At 46.2% G+C, this 19772-nt stretch overlaps 1 protein-coding gene across 1 annotated transcript; it reads right to left on the reverse strand.

Annotated features, from left to right (window-relative positions):
• Positions 1-2790: 2790 nt before the first annotated feature.
• LOC121082298 (heat shock factor protein 5-like) lies at positions 2791-17881 on the reverse strand. Its single transcript, XM_040581641.1, has 5 exons — positions 17773-17881; positions 12318-12836; positions 7459-7618; positions 4371-4446; positions 2791-3193 (listed from the first exon to the last, which is right to left on the reverse strand). Exons 1-5 carry the CDS (start codon positions 17785-17787, stop codon positions 3115-3117), a joined length of 849 nt encoding a protein of 282 aa, XP_040437575.1. The 5' UTR covers positions 17788-17881; the 3' UTR covers positions 2791-3114.
• Positions 17882-19772: the final 1891 nt, after the last annotated feature.

Below are 19772 nucleotides of genomic sequence, written 5' to 3' on the forward strand. Positions count from 1 at the left end.
TGGGACTGGGGCCAAGACCCCGGGACCGGGACCCCCACGGCTGGGGATCGAGACCGGGATCCCCCCGCGGCTCGAACCGGGACTGGGGCCAAGACCCCGGGAGCGGACCCCTGCGCCTTGGACCAGGGACCGGGACCGGGACTCCCGGGACGGGGACCCTCGACGCTCGAAACCGGGACCGGGACCCCCGCGGCTCGGGACCGGGACCCACGTGGCTCGGGACCGGGACTGGGACCCCCGCGGCTCGGGACCGAGACCGGGACCCCCGGGACCGGGACACCCTGAGGTTCGGGACCACGGGACCAGGACCCCCTTGGCTCGAACCGGGACCCCCGCTGCTCGGGACCGCGACCGGGACCCCGGGGACCGGGACACCCTGCGGCTCGGGACGGGGCCGGGACCCCGCGGCTCGGGACCGGGACCCCGGCGACTCGGGACCTCCGTGGCTCGAAACCGCGACCGGGACCCGGTGACCGGGACCCCCGCGGCTCGGGACCGGGACCTCCGCGGCTCGCGACCAGGACCGGGACCCCGAGGACTGGAACCCCCGAGGCTCGGGACGGCGAACGAGACCCCGGGGACCGGGACACCCTGCGGCTCGGGACGGGGCCGGGACCCCGCGTCTGGGGACCGGGACCCCGGCGACTCGGGACCTCCGCGGCTCGAGACCGCGACCGGGACCCGGGGACCGGGACACCCTGCGGCTCGGGACAGGGCCGGGACCCCCGCGGCTCGGGACTGGGACCCCCGCGGCTCGGACCGGGACCGGGACCGGGATTCTCGCAGCTCAGGACTGGGACCTGGACCACTGACTGGGACGCGTGACCCCGCGGCTCGGGACCGGGAACCCGGCGGCTCGGGACAGGGACCGGGACCCCCGCGGCTCGGACCGGGACCAGGACCGGGATTCTCGCAGCTCAGGACTGGGACCTAGACCACCGGGACCCGGGACCCCCGTGGCTCGGGACCGCGACCGGGACCCCGGGGACCGGGACACCCTGCGGCTCGGGACCGGGACCTCCGCGGCTCGCGACCAGGACCGGGACCAGGACCCCCGCGGCTGGGGATCAAGACCGGGACCCGGACCCCCGGGACTGGGACCCCCGCAGCTCGAACCGGGACCGGGACTGGGACCGGGATTCTCGCAGCTCAGGACTGGGACCTGGACCACTGGGACCCGTGACCCCCGCGGCTCGGGACCGAACCGGGACCCTGGGGACTGGGACCACCGCGGCTCGGACACGGACCGGGACCCCAGGGACCGGGACCCCCGCGGCGCGGGACAGGGACCTCTGGACCCCGGGGACCGGGACCCCCGCGACTCGGAACCGGGATCCCGGGACCAGGACCCCCCGCGGCTCAGAACAGGGACCCACGTGGCTCGGGACAGGGACCCCTGTAACCGAGACCCCCGCGGCTTGGGACCGTGACCGGGATCCTTGGAACTGAGACCCCCGTGGCTCGGAGCAGGGACCGGGACCCAGACCCCCGGGACTGGGACCCCCGCGGCTCGGACCAGGACCGGCATTCTCGCAGCTCAGGACTGGGACCTGGACCGCTGGGACCCGTGACCCCCGCGGCTCAGGACCGGGACCCCCGCGGCTCGGGACCGCGACCGGGGCCCCAGGGACCGGGACCCCCGCGGCTTGGAACCGGGACTGGGACCCCCGCGGCTCGGACTGAGACCGGGACCAGGACCGGGATTCTCGCAGCTCAGGACTGGGACCTAGACCACCGGGACCCGGGACCCCCAGCTCGGCTCGCGGACCCTGTGACCGGACCCCCGGGGACCCCTCGGACCCCGGGGACCGGGACCCCCGAGGCTCGGGACCGCGACCGGGACTCCGGGGACCCGGACCACCGCGGATTGGGACCGGGACCGGAATCCTCGGAACCGAGACCCCCGCGGCTCGGACCGGGACCGGGGCCAAGACCCCGGGACCGGGACCCCCGCAGCTGGGGATCGAGACCGGGATCCCCCCGCGGCTCGGACCGGGACTGGGGCCAAGACCCCGGGAGCGGACCCCTGCGGCTTGGACCAGGGACCTGTTGCAGAATGGCTGTGTGATCACGGCCATGACTCCCTTAAAGATCTTTGTGAAACAAAGTTAGTGTAATTTAGCTGAAGCAGGCCTTGCAGCTGTGCTGAGGCACGCTGATAAGGAAGCTGAGAAAGGCACTGACCTTGTGCCTAATGTTGTAAATAACTTTGAGGAATTCGCGTAGACAAGAGAGAAAAAAATATATGTAGCTAGCTATCCGCAGAAACCGCAAGTAGGAGGACGTATGAAAATGTAACCCTTTAGAGCTTAGCCAATCAGCAGATGACTTGTAGGCATAATTAACTGGAACTGTGTATAAGACATAATCACGCCGTAATAAATTGAAGCTTGCTTTATCACTCATATTGAGTCGGCTGCTTGCTTCCCCTCGCTCGTCGCAAGAAGGTTTCTTGGTTAATCACTTAGAAAATTAGCTCATCTTTCCTTTAGGTGCTCTCCTGAAATCTCAGACCCATTCAGACCCAGAATCTTGTGACTTTCCAATGCTTTTGTTTCATACACGATCCCCAGTAAAGGGCCACGGTACGACTGCAAGCAAAGACAGCGAGAGCACCAACCACCACCTATGCTGAGCTCCCAACAACGTTAAATAGATAAATAAATAAGTGAAACAGATTCCTAACAGAGCACTAAAACCCATTTGCTTCCCAGTAAGGATGTCTCGAGAAAGTGTTCAAGGGTTCCTGTAAAGTTCAGACTTTCCAAATCTAAAGAATACAAGCAGCTAAGGAATTACTTCGTATTAATTACTCTGACCACTCGGTGCTTTATAACTTGACGGGTAGAAAATGTAATGAAAGAGGCCTACTAAACAATACCCTACCAAGTTAAAAAGAAAGCAAAAAATAGAGTGGTGTGGGGCTGGTTTTGTTGTTGGTTTTTTGTTGTTTTGTTTTGGGCTTTTTTGTGTGTGGTCTTTGGTGTTTTGTTGGAGGTTTTTTGGTGTTTTTTTTAAACACAGCTGAAATGATCCAAAGTGGTTGTTGTGGGCAAAGCTCCACTGCTGCTGGAGTCTGACAGGGGAATCCAGCTGGCAGCTGCTGCACATTTGTCACCCACTTCTCACTCTCTTATTTCGTCCTCCAGAAAGCACCCCCGCTTCCGAGGTACATCCACCGGCAGACGGAGATCTAGGAAGAAAAGGGAATACTGAGCACGTATCAGTGCTTGGATATGTTTCTCTTGGCAGCATACAGAGCAATTGCATTTCTATCAGGTACTATAAAATATGCTTTCAATGTCAGACTATAACCTGATCACCTGAGGCCTACTGTTTAAAGAAACAGGAATTCTTCCAATTTTTCAAAAATTTAAATATAAAAACCCAAAGCAGATTATAAGAAAAGTGCTCCCATTCTTCGGTATGTATTATTTAGAAATGCCTTTGCCACCATGGATACCAAAAGCCAAACATTAATTACTATAAGCCCCGGGCAGTATCTACAGAAAGGCCTGACCTGCTTGTGCCATATCCCTTTGTTTACCCAGAAAAGGCACAATTGCCTCAAAGCACCCCACAGCCAGCGCCAGGATCCCAGAAAAAACTCGTGGCCTCACAGAGAGGACAGACAAGAGGCTCCTTTTTTGACAGTTACCTCGATCCACAGCAAAACAGAGATACTTCCCACGTATGGCCAGATCTTGCAGGTCAAGAAAGCGAACAAGTACCCCGATAAAGTCACAACAGCGCTACCACTGCAAACGTCACCCACAAGAAATTTAACCTCTAAACAAACACATTCACATCTTCCAGCCTCTGTTCGTTCTCTGTACTACGGAGTTCCTGCCCAATAGGCACCACTTTTGCACTTTCTGACACCTGCCTCCTGCCAAAGCAGACTGTTGGGAACACATCTTGAAAACGCATAGGGATGGAGAAATGAGGGGGCTTGTAACAATGCACCTCTAAATTATGGCAAGTTAAGACACAGGGTATGACACCCACTCATCCCAAAGAGCAGACTGCCAGGACAGGCAATTTGAAATGCCTTCAATGAATATATAATGACGTCAAGGTAATGGCAACTGAGCTGGAGCAAGCAGCTGCCGCTCGGACTCCCGAGAGCAACTTCGCTTTGGGCTTCACACAGATGTTCAAGAGCTCAGGGCCAGGCCTGTCCCCACATTAACTCTTAACACCTTTGTAGGAAGAGATCTCACTGTGACCGGATAGGAAAACTAAATGAACATTAACAATATTTTTGGCTGGAAGGTGCAGGAAACAGTTCAAGGGAACAGACGACAGCATGGGAGACCTTGCCTGAGTGAAGATTTGCCCTTAGCAATTGCACCGAGATATCTATTTACCTTGGAGGGAATGAGAGAGAACACACAGTGACACAACTGCAGCGGCATGGCAGTGGGTGGTAAATGTCTAGGGCACCTTGCAGCATAAAAAAGAAAAAAAGTCAGAGACAGTCATCAGATTATTTGCAGGACTAGACGACTCACAGAAAATATATGGTCAGCCATCGAGAAAGAAAGTTTTTTTCCTTAATGTCTCAGCATCAGCTTAAATGCTTCAATCCAGAAGTAACAAATTCCCCCTGCTCCATTCTGAGATGCCTATTTCCAGAAAGACGGGCTGCAAACAAAAATTCCTCCCATCAGAATCTGGTCCTTCTCCCGTGCTCTTTTAGAAGAGGAAGCACAAGCCACAGATACTAGGTCCAGTACAGCTGTGCTCACTAGCTGAGTGTACCTGTGGAGCACAATGCAGAGGAGATGGGGAAGGAGACTCAAAGTATTTACAGAGTTCCTCTCAATCCTTTGTGAAGTCCAAAAGGACTCCTGTTGCAAGTGTGTATGCTGCCAACAAAAGCGGACAGATTTATTTCAAAACTCCCATTTTAACAGACGAGCTCAGCTAGAAAGTAGTGGGAAAAGCAGATGCATCATCAGCACCTTCAAATCTATGTCCTAAGAGTGAGCTTGGGGCTGAAAAAAAGCAGTCCCTGAAAGGTGAACTATTCCTTGCACCTCCGTGTGATAAACACGGCAGGAGCTAGAGCACCATACCCATCGCTTCTCAGAAAAAGAGTGGGAAGGGAACAGACGACACAGCCCGTAATCATTTGCAATGATGTATCTTAGCGCTGAGTTAAGTTCTGCACCCTTTGTAGCAGACTCTGGCTCCCGGGAGGACTCAGAAGTAGTTGAAGAGGAGGGTTCTTCACCCGCTGTGTAGTTAATCTGCATTAATGACATTAACTTACAAAAACCACAGTGGATGCTAAATGTTTGCACAGCTTCAAAAAGGGACTCTAAAACTCAACTGAAGGTTACTGAGGCCTTTTCTGCTTAATGGTACAGAAATGCCGAAGACACTGTTGGAGACAGGACAATGAACTAGAGACACCTTTCATCTAGATTCTGCTGGGCAGAATGGTCTTAAAACTGGTAAACGAGAATTTAGCTGAGAAGGCTGGTTAAATACATTGGTTTTCCATTTGAAGGAAGCAGATAACCCATCTCGGTGATTTATGGTGCTGCAGAGATGGGCTGGCAGCTATGGAGGGAAACCCTGGGGACGGTGTTTTAGTGAAAGGACGCTCGTCTTTTCTTGCTACAGAACAGCTGTGAAATGCAAAGAAGTCCAGTCCAGCTCTTTGGAGGGAAGCAATGCCTTCTCCACAAAGGCGGGGGTTTGATTCTTGGTGCGTTTTTACAGATTAACACCTTGGGTTGGGCTCAGAGCTGCTCCCAGTCACTGAAATGTACCACATTATATTGGCTCTCGCTGTGTGGTATCTAGACCTTGGTGTCACCGCGTAACAAAGAAAAGTGATGTTAAAGAAAAGTGACATTAACATAGAAAAAACCAGCCTACTGAAATAGATGGAAGAAGAGCCTTTTTCACAGCAGGGTGTATGTATCAAAGTGCAGGCTCAGAAAACTTGCAAAGGAGTGCCCAAAGGAAAACAGGAAAACAGAGAGGACTCCATCACACTCAGAGGGCAAGTTGCCAAGAAACACCTGGAAATCATCATGATGCATTTTAGCACAGAGAGATTAAAAAAGAAGTTGTTTCCAAAGTCTCACAGAGGACAGGAGGTGCTGACAGACAAAGGTGTAGTCAGAGCAGCAGAAGTCAGCTTGCACTTGAGCCTGCCTGCTTCAGGCTTACAGCTGACATGCAGCCGACAGGCTACGCCAGCTTGGAGGCTTCTATCACGCACCCAACTGACTTTGGGCTAGCTTGAGCCTGATCACGTTTGGCTCAGCTGTGCTGTCTATCCCTACCCTTAACACGCACACCAAGCCTCAAAGGTACAACCGTGGAGATGCAGGCCTGGATGACCGTCACATTTCCCAGAGAGCAGACTATGCCAATTGTTGCTAATTAGCGTTAGCATAACAGTGTTTCGTCCCTGTGGAACAATCCCATGGGAATGCTTTCCAACATGTTCCTGTACATAACTTTACAACTGGCACGTTAAGCAAATGTTTTGCTTCAGATATGAAAGCTGAGAAGTTTGCTAGTTATCTGTGATACCAGGAAGTAATTGAACAAGAACTCTCGATTATGTGTTTTAAACAAAAATTGTCTTTTTTCAAGGTGGCATCCCACCTTTTTTCTCAGCTTCCTGACAGAAAGACTTTATTCCTTACTTAAATGTTTGAAAGTGATGGGCATTATGAGCTGAACTATTAACTAGCATCATGATCTGGAATCTAGAAACTACCCTTTGAAGTGAGCAACAGCTCTTCAAACTCTACCATCGGCTCTTTGATGAACAGCTGTGAGGGAAACAGCCTCTTAGAGACTTGCAGGCTGAACCAAATTCCCCTCTAGAATGGATCCCAAGTACTTTTTGTGTCCTCTTATGTCTCTCTAATCTGTGGACATTTAGGTTTTCCCTTCAGTTACTAGATTTCTGAAGTTTTTAGCCTCAGATACTCTGCGGCTTGTTTTTCTCACGTGCTTCAGGACACTATCAGACTGGTACAATGTATTCAGTGATCTGAGACAAAGAGTTCAGACTTCTACACTAGCTTCATCAGTTCGGTGGTTTTTGCCCCTGGAACTTCCATAGTTACCTCATTACTCAGTGTTTCCTTCACAGCACTGTCGCCCTCCAGCAAACACATCTATGGACTTAATCTCAACATTGTGACATCCAGGTTTCTGGCACAACTCCCAGAACTTCAAGTTTTATTTACTTACGTAATTTATACCCTTTCCCACATCAGAGTAATTAGCATAAGTGTCTCTATTGAAGTGTGTTGGTAAGTACACTAAGAGGTTGTACAAGTTTAGTATTTTAACTGAAGGAACAATGAGGTACTTACACGGCAGACGACAAGTAAATTCTTCTACTCTCCCCTTTCTGTAATAGTTAGTTTCAGAGTAGCTGTCACCGTAATCTCTGAGAAAACGTAGAATCTTTCTTACCGAGAGAGTTGCCTGTGTCTGAACTGCGTCTTTTCCGGGAGAAAGATTTTACAGATGAATCTGTCTGTTCTACAGATTCGTTCACAGGCTCAGCTCCTGAAGTGAATTGTCTCTCTTCCGTCTCCGATGTCCTGGATTCACTTTTAACACTACTATTCTCCTTAAAAAAACACAACACAACAACAAAAGAAATAAAACCAAAGATCACTCAATGTTATCTTATAATAAAACTAATATAAAACCAATAAAACAAAATAAAAGCTATTCTTCTCCACTCCAAAAGGGCATCTAACAGGTGGTGAACGCTGCCTAGACAGTTGACATAGTAAGTGTTTTTAACTCAGAATTAAGGTTGCTAAATTGAAACAACCTCTTACAAAACATCTTATTAAGCAAAATATGAGATCAGAAAACTAGAATACACAAAGTTAGGGTACATGTCCCCACAGTCTGAACTTTTCCCTCAGTTATTAAACTAGCTACAAGAAATACAGGTGCACTCATTCTTACCAGCACGTGTAATAATAATGACAGATCTAGCTCAAACAACTTGACAGAGCTGTGTGATGCAGAACCACACGTGAACCACACATTTCTGGTTGGGAATCTCACCCCACCCCATCCAGTCGTTAAGACATTAAGTTATAACGTGTTGCTTGCTTTTTAGAGCCCTCTGCTGCTGCTCTACATGTATTTTGCAGGCAACCATTTGGTAAACTGGTACATTTCCATGATCATGTGGCAAAGACCTGTAGCTTAAAAAAAAAAAAAAAAAGGCCCGAACAACCAAGTTCTGTTTCTATTTCACTGAGGCAGTACAGGCCCAAAGTTAAGCACCTGGAATCTACCTTTAGACAGAAAAATTTTCACAGTATCACCTGTTCTAGAATAGTCATCTCTTCTGCAAATATCTCATCCATCAATAACCTAAAGATGAATGACTGCTCAGAGCCTGCAATGTTTCCTTCTATTAAGGGGAAAAGAAGCTTTTGAAAACCATTATGTGTGAGTTTACAGAAGACAAGAGGTCACACTTGGTAATAAGATAGTCTTTCCAAAAATCACGCTCACCACCTTGAGTCTGTCATTACTCAATGTTGAGTATATAACAGGCTATGTGTATACGTATCAATAGAAACACACATACATTGCTTGACAAAGTTCTATAATAACATTCAAAAAGGCCTGTGCAAATACAGTAATGGAGTACTCCAGGGAGAACTAGTTCCCTCCCACACACCTCCTGCACTTGCTGGATACCCATTTGACTCGGTTTTTTCCTCTTTGAAATGTGCTGTCTGGATGTATTGCTTTAGTACTGTTAACAAGGCCACGTGAAAAACACGTGGCTAGCAGTGCCTTTTGTCTGATGTCTGAACCACAACCCCTTCCCAGGCACAAAAACAAAGAAGGAAGGCAGGCTGTAGGTCACTACCTTCACCAGCTAGAATCCAAGTCTCACAAGTGATGATAACTTCTCTATTCCTGGTGACATTTACATAATAGCAAGTTCTAGAAAAATTAGTGAGCAGCCTTCATCAAGTAGTGAGAGAAGGGAAGATTTCTCAGGTAAGCATTCTAAACTGGATATTCCACCAGACAACTGCTCTAGAAACAATTCTGCAAACTTCATTATTTAAAAAGAAGAGAATAATGAAAAGCAATACCAGGCAGGGGATCTAGAAACCAAATTGCAGTGTCTGATAAAGAAAAAACAAATAACATGCATATTGGGATCGCCATTATTAAGAAACTGTTACTAGCCTACGTGGTGAGAGTAGTCTAGACACTCTAACTAGCAGTTCTGCAAAGGACCTGGGGATGCTGCAGTGCCCAGTAAGGCTAACGACACCTTGGGCTACACCGGGACGAGCGTGGCCAGCAAACTGAGGAAATGTCATTCCCCCTCACTGGTGAACCTGTACTTCCAATGCTGTGTCCAATTTTAACCCTCACAGCTGCGTGTGTGGAAACTGAAGAGCAGTCATACTGCACAGCACCCCTTTCAGATTTCTTTTTATCACTGTGTTTATAGAATCTTACACACCAACTCTTCAGTAATCTAATGTAATAGGTAATAATACCATTTTCATCCTAACAGCATCGGCCTAGCCCACACAAGTCTGGTTCCCAAGCTATCCCTTTTTTTTATTGTTTGGTCTTTTAAGCGAGCATGTTTCTGACCATGGATTCACCGCACCTGTGGACAGACCCTCCACTCAGGTCTAATACTTCTGCAACTTCAGAGTCCGAAACATTGTTTGGCAGAGAATCAAGCAAAGCTACCAAAGCTGACAGACGTGAAAGTTTTGCCTTTTCACTTCAGTTACTGAAAAACGCCAAAACTGCTGCATCTCACTACTTACACGACTTACGAGACACTGACTGGACTATACCTATACCCAGCTGGAACCATGATGGGAAGCTGAGGCACTAAAATTAGCAACTCGCATGAATGGGGTTTGCTGGATTAACCTTCCCCAAAGAAAGCAAGCGTTTCAGCCTTCACATAGGTATGCTGCCAAGGAGACTGAACGAAATCGGAGGCAAATTCCTCTTGATCAAGCATTACAGAAATGCTCTATTTCCACTTTAAGAAGAAAATAAAACATTTCTTAGGAGTAGGAGTGGAATAAGAGATGCCCATTGAAGGCCAAAGCCTCTAGAAGTCTAGGACAGAAATTGACTGAGGCTGAGAGGACAACGCTGGATCTGAACTGTTGAACGTACTAACTATTTTCATGTAAAGAGCTGCTCTTTAATTTGCTGTCTTTTAGGAAATCGGGAAAGCAGAATAAAGCAGGTTTCTACTAAACTGTTACTTCTATGAGGAAGACAGTTCAAGGCTCAGTGCTGGTCACAAGAGTAATTAAATGCTGGGAAATACTGTGAACGGAACAGAAAACAGAACAGTACCAGCTTGGTCAAAAGTTCCCGTATGCTAAAACCGACAGTTTCAAGGGCTGACTTCAGTCCACAGAGCAGAAACCCGAGATGAAGTACACGGTATCATCACAAGTCTTTGGGCTGAAAGTAGCTGGAATGTGTAAGCAGGAATGCCCTGCTCTGTTTGCGCTCCTTGTTCTTGCTCTTCCCTACACATCAGGTTACAGCTGTTGTTTTGAGACTTGACGCTGGGCAAGACAAACCTTTGATCTGACCCAGCAGAGCTGTTCTGATGCTCTTGTATGAACGGTGGAGGAATTTGCTCCCCCTCTGCTTGTATAGAGAGGAATAGAGCGGTCTTCTGTGCACGTCCACTATTCTGTCATAAGCTTGCTCTAAAACACACGGTACCAACAGGCACTGAAAGCCTGAGTGCTTCCAGATTCAGGGATGAGGAAGAAAACTGTGCTGGAGCCTGATGTGAGGAGTACAGGCACAGAAGCCTCCTCTGGAGAGTTCTGCACCTGCCATGACCCCAGGCTCTGGACAAGCAGGGTGTTAAGTTAACCTTCCCTCTCCCGAGTTTGGGAGGAGGAGACTAGTTGAAGAGTAGTTCTAACAGAAACAGGGAATCTGTCAAACAAAACACTGAACATTCCCTGAATTGCTTTTCAATTGCTCAAAAAAATGAGGCCAGTTATTTAACCAGTTACAGTCCAGGACCAACATCAGGATTCTCACAAATATACAAAACCTCCCTCCCAAACAACTACGTGGTTCATGTGCTTAATTCCCCCAGTTCTTGACAAGCAAGTTCGGGTCACGGATTCCAAAGGCCTTCAACAAGGGACAACCTATCATTCTAAAAATGCAGTTCAAAAATTCTCAAAACTGACAACATTTAAAGTGCGGTCAACACTTAATATAATGAGTGGGCACCAATTAAGGAGTACTGCCAACTCTATGCACTAGCACAGGGATGTGCTCTTCCCTACACGGTACTGGGCAGAACAGTCTAGTCTAGGCTTGAGCTATGCAGAGGCTTGATCAGAATACACATCCCTTTCTAGAAAGATACCCAAGAGGAAGAGGACTAATCTTTATAATGCTAAAAGCAACAATGGGAGGTTTGCGCCAGCTGATGATTTCCGATCTAGAAACTTCAGTGAAGGCGTCAAGCTACCGACAGAACAATAAAACAGTAGCTTCAATGCACACGCAAAAATGAGATTGAGTGCCTACATGCAAGGTAGGTCTCATGCAGCAGAAACAGATGCAGTCAATCTCCTGAGCTTACCTTGTTTTCAAAACAAAACAAAAAAAAAAAGCAGAGCACGCATTTGCTGCCTTAACAGAGTAACATCTAGAATGCCCCTCACCCCTCATGAGACTTACAATTTTACATACCGGGAAGACCAGGTACACCGAAGTACAATTACAACTTGTTGTACACCACAAAGTATAAACCAATGAAGATGCTTTATACCAGTCAAATGTCAATAAACTATACTTTCCACAGAAAACAGAACTTAACAACTATTTATCAGAAACAATCTAACCGTTTATCTAAATTTAAGCAAAAACCTGCCTCCAGCAGAAATTCTCAAAATACTCTTTTTTGTTGGAGATTAAAGATGGTATGTTACAACCTAAAAAAGCATCCACTTCATCACCACGAATACACCTGCACTACGCATGTTTCCCATGCAAATGAGCACCCTAACTCGGCCAACAGGCTGACACATGTCATGCTCATTAACATGGGAAACATGGGATACTTTTTCATTCCCTCTTCTGTTTTATATCTTGCTTTACCAAGCAAACCCTTCACTGTCCATTAAAAGCTTAATTAAAGAGGCCTTCAGTTCTTAAGCAGGCAAGAATATTGAAAAGCTATCGGTCCAGACCCTAGCATTACTATCAAATATAGTTAGCTCAAGAAAGATGTTGGTTTACCTCTCCTTACCCCTTACCTGCTCTGGACTGAACAATTCTTCCTCAAAAAACATGAGGGAGAACTCAGCTGGGCGGTGATTTGGTTCTTTGCTCCGTTTTTCATCTGCTTCCTGTGTGGTCAGAAGTTTTTGTAGTATTTTAGCAGCAGCAGCAGTTTCTATAGACAGAGTGGTATCGGCAGCACAAAGAATGTCAGAAGGCTGTAATGGAGACAAATCCAGTGCTCCATCTGCTTCCACCAGAAATGATGTGTCTGAAGTTACAGGAGTGAGACATTCCAGCTGGCTTTCCTCAGTTGAAGAAGGTGTGTAACTATTAACAGGCAGTGCCTGATTTCCATTAAACTCCAGGATCGAATACTGGCTCTCTACAGGTGCCACTGCCACCTTTTCAGCTTTGCATGATGAACGCACCTCAGCGGCAACCTGAAACGTGGCTTCAAGACTGACTTCTGCCTTCCTGTTTTCTTCAGATATATTACATAGCCAGTCAGACGGCATCAGTTCAGCTTCATAAGATGACTGCATTGGAGGATTCTGGAAAAAGCAAAATGCAGTGAACTTTTGTATCAAAAAATTACCGTGACAGGATGTGTATTGATTCTGTTTATCCATTTATCCAAAAGCTTGAAAGATTGTCCGTTATTCTCAGTTAAAATAGCAAGTTTAACCAGAAGAAAAAAGAAAAAAGCTACTGCTTTGTCTTGGTTTTCATTAACCACCTTACTCTTGGCACGTTTCCTTTCTTCTATTCATGGTCTATCCTGGAGAGAAGGTTACTTACTAGGAGCTGGTGTATGCCTGCAGATGCATTGTCTGCACACCCTTTGCACCGCAGGTGTTAAATATACCCAAGCACTCAAATCAGAGACTTCTGGTCTTAGTAGGCCCTGTGGGGGTACACTAGAACCACCCTCTTCACGTGCCACATACGTAATAGAAAATGAGAGAGAAAATCCACCTGCTTTCAGTTCCTTCTGAAACTCAAGCATTCCTGTTGTTGTATAAAAAAATCAGTATAACCCACAACATTTTTAAGCAAAAGTAAAAGGTCCATATGCTGTAAATGTGCATATGGACAACACAACTTGAGGAACTCACCGCTTCTTAACCAATAATACCATTCTCCTCCTCAAGTGATTGTCCATAGGCACATCTACACAAGGGGTGCCCCCCAGGGACGCCCCAGTCCCAGGATGAGTGGGAGTTCAAATACCGATGAAAGCAAATACTGCAAAACTGCCCTGCCTGTCACAGCCTCACATCTGGACTCTCCGGTCATGACAGTGTCCCACAAAGGCACAACTCAAAGTCTGCATCGATCTGCATAAAAACCCGACAGAATTTCAGGTCAGAAACACTTCTTGTAGAACCTACAGAGACTCTGCCTTTGCCATCACAGATCAGGTCTGAACACTACTAAAATTTTTCACTGTAACGACATCACAGGACGACAGGACACAATCAGCAATCCAGTGATGATTTTTTTAGTAGCATTCATATATATCGAATAACCTTTAAAACAGAATGAAGACAATGAAAGAGTTTTTCCAAAGCAGCAAGTCCTACCCAAGTGAAATGATAGATGACATTTTAACAGCCAGTGTCTGTATTGCTACTTCTGGAGGTGACTCAGTCAAAGGACACTAGAAGGGTCATTTCTTCTGACAAATACAAGTCATACAATGATGTTGAACAGAAACTCAGGTCTATTTAAAATACAGCCTTCTTTTGGAAGGGATCCAGTATGAAGGAGTAGTCCTTAGTGCCTGACTATCCTTAGACCTTTTAGCTGAGCTCATGGTTAATGAAAAGCTACTTCCAGAGACGAGTAAATTAGAGAACAGGAAGCTACAGGATCACCTACTAGGAAAGCCGTATCAGATCAAATGCCAGTGAAGGACTTGGTCTCTCCCTGATGGAGATACCACAAAGAGATGAGATCCTGTCTCCTGGGTGTGTGAAGGCAAGTCCTAGTGTGGATTCGTGTAGATGTGCCAGTTTGCAGATAGCCACAAACTGTGGAGGGTGGGGGGAAACAGAGGGGGAAATAAAACCTGGAATTTGAGAAATTTAGGTTGTTAAGCAAAATCTTTTCATTAAAGGCTAAGCCACCTTTATGTTTTTATGAGATAGGTTCAAACATTATTCCTCTCATTTGATTTTTTTTTCAGTTCTATTTCTTTTAAAATGTTAATAAGGTGTTTCATTTCTGTTGCTTTGCTTGTTTAGTGTCATAAGTAGTCAGGATTCTAAGTAAGACCTGGATTACCAAACCGTCCAGGAATAAGATCATCCCTGCCAAAAACCAATGAACCAACCCACCCATACTGAATCTTTTTCTGCCTCTTCTTAGGGGACCTCAGCTTGAAGCTGTTACAGCACATATTGTCCTCTTGGATGCACTACAGGATCTCGTGTGTATTTCCAACAGGAGAAAGGGGCCACGCAAAGGTACAATTTAAATCCTTTTAGTTCACCTGGAGAAGGATGGGGGGAGGCAGCAACAAAACAAGGAAAACCGATAAAAGATTGAGAAGTCAGGGCCTGAAAGACTAATAGCTTGCTGGTCATTCAAGCTCAAGAGGAAAAATGGTCTGACTTAGCAGAAGTGGTGAAAGAGAAGATGGGCATTTCACTTATAAGATTAGCGTAGCGTGTGCAGGAATTAAAGCACAACCACACCTTTTCAGGGACCGCTAGGACTACACAAATCTGGCTTGAGTGCTTGGGCAATCGGAATTAGTTCAGACTTGATTTCTTTTTGAAATAACATGGCTGATTATCATTCCTTATTACAAATAAAAGCAAACTACTTAGGACTGCTTTTAAGGTCAGAAAGTTCTTCTTTTTTCTTGCATGTTTATTTCTTCCCGTTACCTCTCGCTTCAGTTCCACAAGGAAATACCGACAGCTTAATAACCATGGTAATAGCAATAATCAAACAGCAGGGCTGCCATTAAAAAAAAACAAAACGAGGTGGGGGCAGGAAAAAAAAATTTAAAAAATCGCTGAAATCCAATATGTAGCCTCAGTTCACATCTATGATAAAGCAGCGGGGAAGTATTGAGCTAATGGTTGTGAGCTGCCAGCACTGCTGTTGCAGAAGATAGCAGGTCTCTCAAAAGACTCATTCCTACCCAAGGATACTGATTCATCACACTAATCCAAACCCCACTTAAGAGAACCCAAATGAAAAATGGGTAAGAAGTTGTACCCGAGCTCCCTGTTTTGTAACCAACCGTGATGAGAGTGTAATACAAACCTCCGAAACCCCCATTTCAGAAACCTGGTGAGATACACCACCATCAGCCACCATGTCTGGGTATAACCACCTATGTCCCCTTGCCATTCCACGCAGTAATTCTCTGTAGCTTTTTCTGGAGAGCAAACTGCAGCCAACCAACCAGTTAGTTACGGGCCTGGTCTGCCCATGTTCCAGTCAGGGTCACCTAACACTTTCAGCAGCTCAGGTGCGTACTGTACAAGCCCAGCAGCTGGCCTCCAAGACCCAGAAACTCCACCTGTCTTAAATCTCTCCTAAACTTAAGAGTGATGCTCTCTGCAAGACCCAGTAAGGAACAGCACAAGGTTTAGGCTTCCTTGTCCAAGAGTGCCCGCTTTTCCTTCTGAGACCACAAAGCACCGTCTGGATCCAACAGAAACGGGGCTGGTAACCAGCTTGCTGACTACTAGCGTGCCGATACGGTTCGCTGTCTTCGGGACTGGTCCAGCAGTTTCGTATAGGCTTTGCCACTCCTACCTAGCAGCACACAGCGGGACCAAACAGCCTAAAACGCCCCGCAAACCACGCTTCAACAGCATCGCACTGAATTCCTGCAACTGGTAGAAGGTATTGAGTGGAACGATAGGAAACATACCATGCAATAGTTCTATTTTTTGTGAAGAAAAATAAAAATGCTTAGTCAGCCAGGGCTGATGAATTTTATCGCTTTTGAGGATTTGTGCAAGTGGTTACTGATGGATGATCAATACACCCGATGCTCAATACTGCAGCTTGCCACATCCCCCAGCAGAAGTCTGGGGAAGTATATGCCCCAGAACACACAAAAGGCAAACTGATTATTCCCCACAGCTCAGCAAGAACCGCAGGCAAACTGCTGTCTTCTGTACCACCTGCACAGCCTGTCACCACGTTCCAGGAGAAATGACCTATGCTATGCTAAGACTCAGAAATCTCAAGAAGTCCCGTTGATCCACGCGGTACGATAGCTGTGTTACCCTGCTCAGAGACAGCCGGTTACTGACCTGGTGGAACTGATGCAGGGCACTGCTCGCCTTTGGCCTTCTCACGCAGAGGATCGCCTTCCCGCAGGCTGCCCAGATGCTCGGCAGCTTTTTGCTGGGGGTTTCCAGGAAACAAAGCAGCCACTAGCAAGTGGCCTAAAGCTCTTCTGACTCCACACACTGCCCATGGACTTGCTTCTCCAAACAACTGATTTTTACTAGACCCTTTGGACACTGTATATTATCCTTCAATCTAGCCACAACACCACCTTTGACAACTCCTTTGGAATGATTTACTATCCCATGGATCTCGGCCTTCCGAGATAAGCTATTTAATTGTGACTGCCCATCGCTCAGACGGATCCTCATGTCCTGGATGAAAAAAGCAGCTCACAATCAAAGTGAGAGGACAAAGATGTACTGTGCGAAAAATAAATACTACAATATCGACGGCATGACTGGCTGTTGGCTATTTATAGCCTTACGCTAATGTGTTATCCTGGCCATAACCTGCCCATCTTGGATAAGCTTATTTTTTAAAAGAAGTCACGAATAAAAGAGAAAGGTTGATATTTGCAAGACAGGAAACTGGATGATCAAGCTTGGGTAGGTCAACCCTTTTTCAACACGCATAAGCATAACTTGCTTCGCTTGTCCTCTGTGAGGGGAAAAAAGTATATGCGTTATGCTGTAATAAAAAAGGAAGCTCTTGCATTTTTACTTCAGATCTTCTGATATCTGATAAGCCAGGCCCTCCAAATAAGGCGCAGTTTCCACTAAAATTACATAAAGCATCTACAGGAAGTACTGGAGTTATCTTTAATAAGAGATCTCCGAGGTGGGGCCCATTCCACAAAGTCACCTTAGTTTTTCTCGTTCATCAAATCAAACTCAGGACTGCAGGAAGCTGTCCGGGACAAAGAAGTGGAGCTGCTTCTCAGTATTTTCATAATATTAAAGAGTCTCTTTTTGTCCAGGCAAGAACATTCTTCAAATACAAATGCAGGCTCATTAACTAAAAGTGATTCTGGTGAAGTCAAGCAAAAACACTCCACTGATGAGGACACCCACTATGCTGCTACCCTGAAACCTAACCTGAATTACAAAACTACCCGTTTAACATTCAGTGGTTCTTTGAAATAGGTATTTGTAAACCACATCACTTTCACTTTATCAAGCAGATCCATTCTCAAATTTATGTCCTTAATTTCACAAGTGTACAAACCTGCAGTTCATTCATACAGTCTCCTTCGCTTTCACCTCCTTTCAGTAGGCTACGCTCACCTGGACAAAGCTGTCGTGGGTGCACGCTGAAGCAGCAGGACCAGCACAGCCAGCCAGAGGACCTGTGTGGGCTGCTGCTGAACAACTCTGCGGTGTGGCTGCAAGAATTCAAACACAGCTGTCAGACTGCAAGAACTTGTGTCTGGTGTGCAGAGCTCTATTGCTTACTTTGATTAAACATTTCAATAATCACACAGTAAACGACATTCCAGAAATTTATTGTTACCTCCCAAGTCATTTTAAGACCAATTTCTTAACCTTAAAAATATTTAAGATATGTATAGATATATTAAAAACATATATTGTAAAATTGGTAACACACACACATACATGCAGAAACTTCATAATCAGAGTCTTTTGTGTCTTAGTATCACCTCTCTGATTTGGCTGCTTGAGTTTCTTGTCACAATACACCACAGAAAGCGTATTCACATAGCTGAGCCTAGGTGTTCATACACACTTGTGACCATGTGAATTTTAAGACTTACAAAGAAAATGAATTATCTTAACCAAGAGTGTATCATTCCGAAGAATATCATGACTACTCCTAAACTACCACTCACCAGAAAGGTCTTCATATGTAAATGAACCCTACAGGCACAGATGCATTCAAAAGGCGCGACTGGATTTGCACTGTCAGGTGGCACCAATAACTAATATGTCTCACATGGTCTCCATGACTGATTTTTCATTATTAGACACTCTCAGATAATAAAGCTTCAACGCATTTCTTTGATGCGATTCTACTACTGTCAAAGGTTTTGCAGATAGTTGAAAGTAAACAGAACTAAATCCTTAAACTAATTATGGTCTAAGGCTAGTGGGGAAAAAAAGACTTACATGAGCATATTTTATGTTACTGACTTTTCAATAAGAATCATAATGAAAAACCAGGGAAATCTTTTTGTCACGGAAGTTAACAAACAAGTTTGAATACACACAAAAATAAATCTTTTGACAAAGTTCTACTTTGATTTCATTTAATGGGACTTCAAAAGTGAAATGAATAGAGTCAAGAATAAGATTGAACATACATTCTTTAGTTCTCTCACTTACTAAATACATATCTTAAGGTTAACTATCACTTTCCAAACAAACTAATCTTGCTGCTGTGCTCTCATGATGAAGGAAACCAGACTTTTTCATGTGGACATATGAAGAAACACACTTTCAGCATTCTGTATGTTATAATATATAGAAGAAAGGATAGCGGAGAGATTAAGAGATACACAGGCACAGAAGTAAAACCACTGAGACAGTCCTAGAGTGACAGTGAAAATTAAAAGATTTATCATACTCCAGTGAAATGTCACTTACACTCTCAGAAACACTAATTAATTCACTGGAGGTTTCAAACGCCTCAGATTCCCTAAGTTTCTGTATTTTAGTTTTGATTACACCTTGCAAAATTTGGTATGTTTTCACTGCGTTCTCACACCCACCTCCCACCCCAGAAGATTCTACCTGAGCAACATAGCCAAGTTGTCCTTTAAACTTAAAGCAAAAGGAGCGTCATCCAGTGAGAGAGATCTCCATATTCATGTCTAAATCTACGCTGGTCTCCCTCAGCTCCCCTGCAGGCAGTACTTCAAAACAGGCACTTCCAGGACACCAGTAATCTTACCCCAAGACAAACTCTAAACCGAGCTACGTGAAATCGCACCCGAGACGCCCCTTTCCTTCCCTTGACTACAGGAGAGGGCTGGGGCCTTAGCTGAGACAGAGACAACTACAATTCATCATGATGAGTTTCAGCCTATGCTCTGTACCAATAGAGACGCAAAGCGGGGACCACCTCCCACCTTAATGAAGCAAGTATTCTGGATGAGGCTTGGAGCTACCTGGTCTAATAGAAGGTGTCCCTGCCCACGGCAGGGGGGTGGGAACTTGCTGATCTTTAAGGTCCCTTCCAACCCAAACCATTCTGTGATTCTCAGGACA

Source organism: Falco naumanni, unplaced genomic scaffold (genome assembly GCF_017639655.2).
Source record: "Falco naumanni isolate bFalNau1 unplaced genomic scaffold, bFalNau1.pat scaffold_62_arrow_pat_ctg1, whole genome shotgun sequence".
NCBI lineage: Eukaryota > Metazoa > Chordata > Aves > Falconiformes > Falconidae > Falco > Falco naumanni.

Coding starts and splice junctions, on each gene's coding strand:
- LOC121082298 (XM_040581641.1), bottom strand. Junction 7,619..12,317: donor AATTGTTCAGTCCAGAGCAG/GTAAGGGGTAAG, acceptor TGTTTTTTTAAG/GAGAATAGTAGTGTTAAAAG. Junction 4,447..7,458: donor AGACACAGGCAACTCTCTCG/GTAAGAAAGATT, acceptor TTATGCTGCAAG/GTGCCCTAGACATTTACCAC.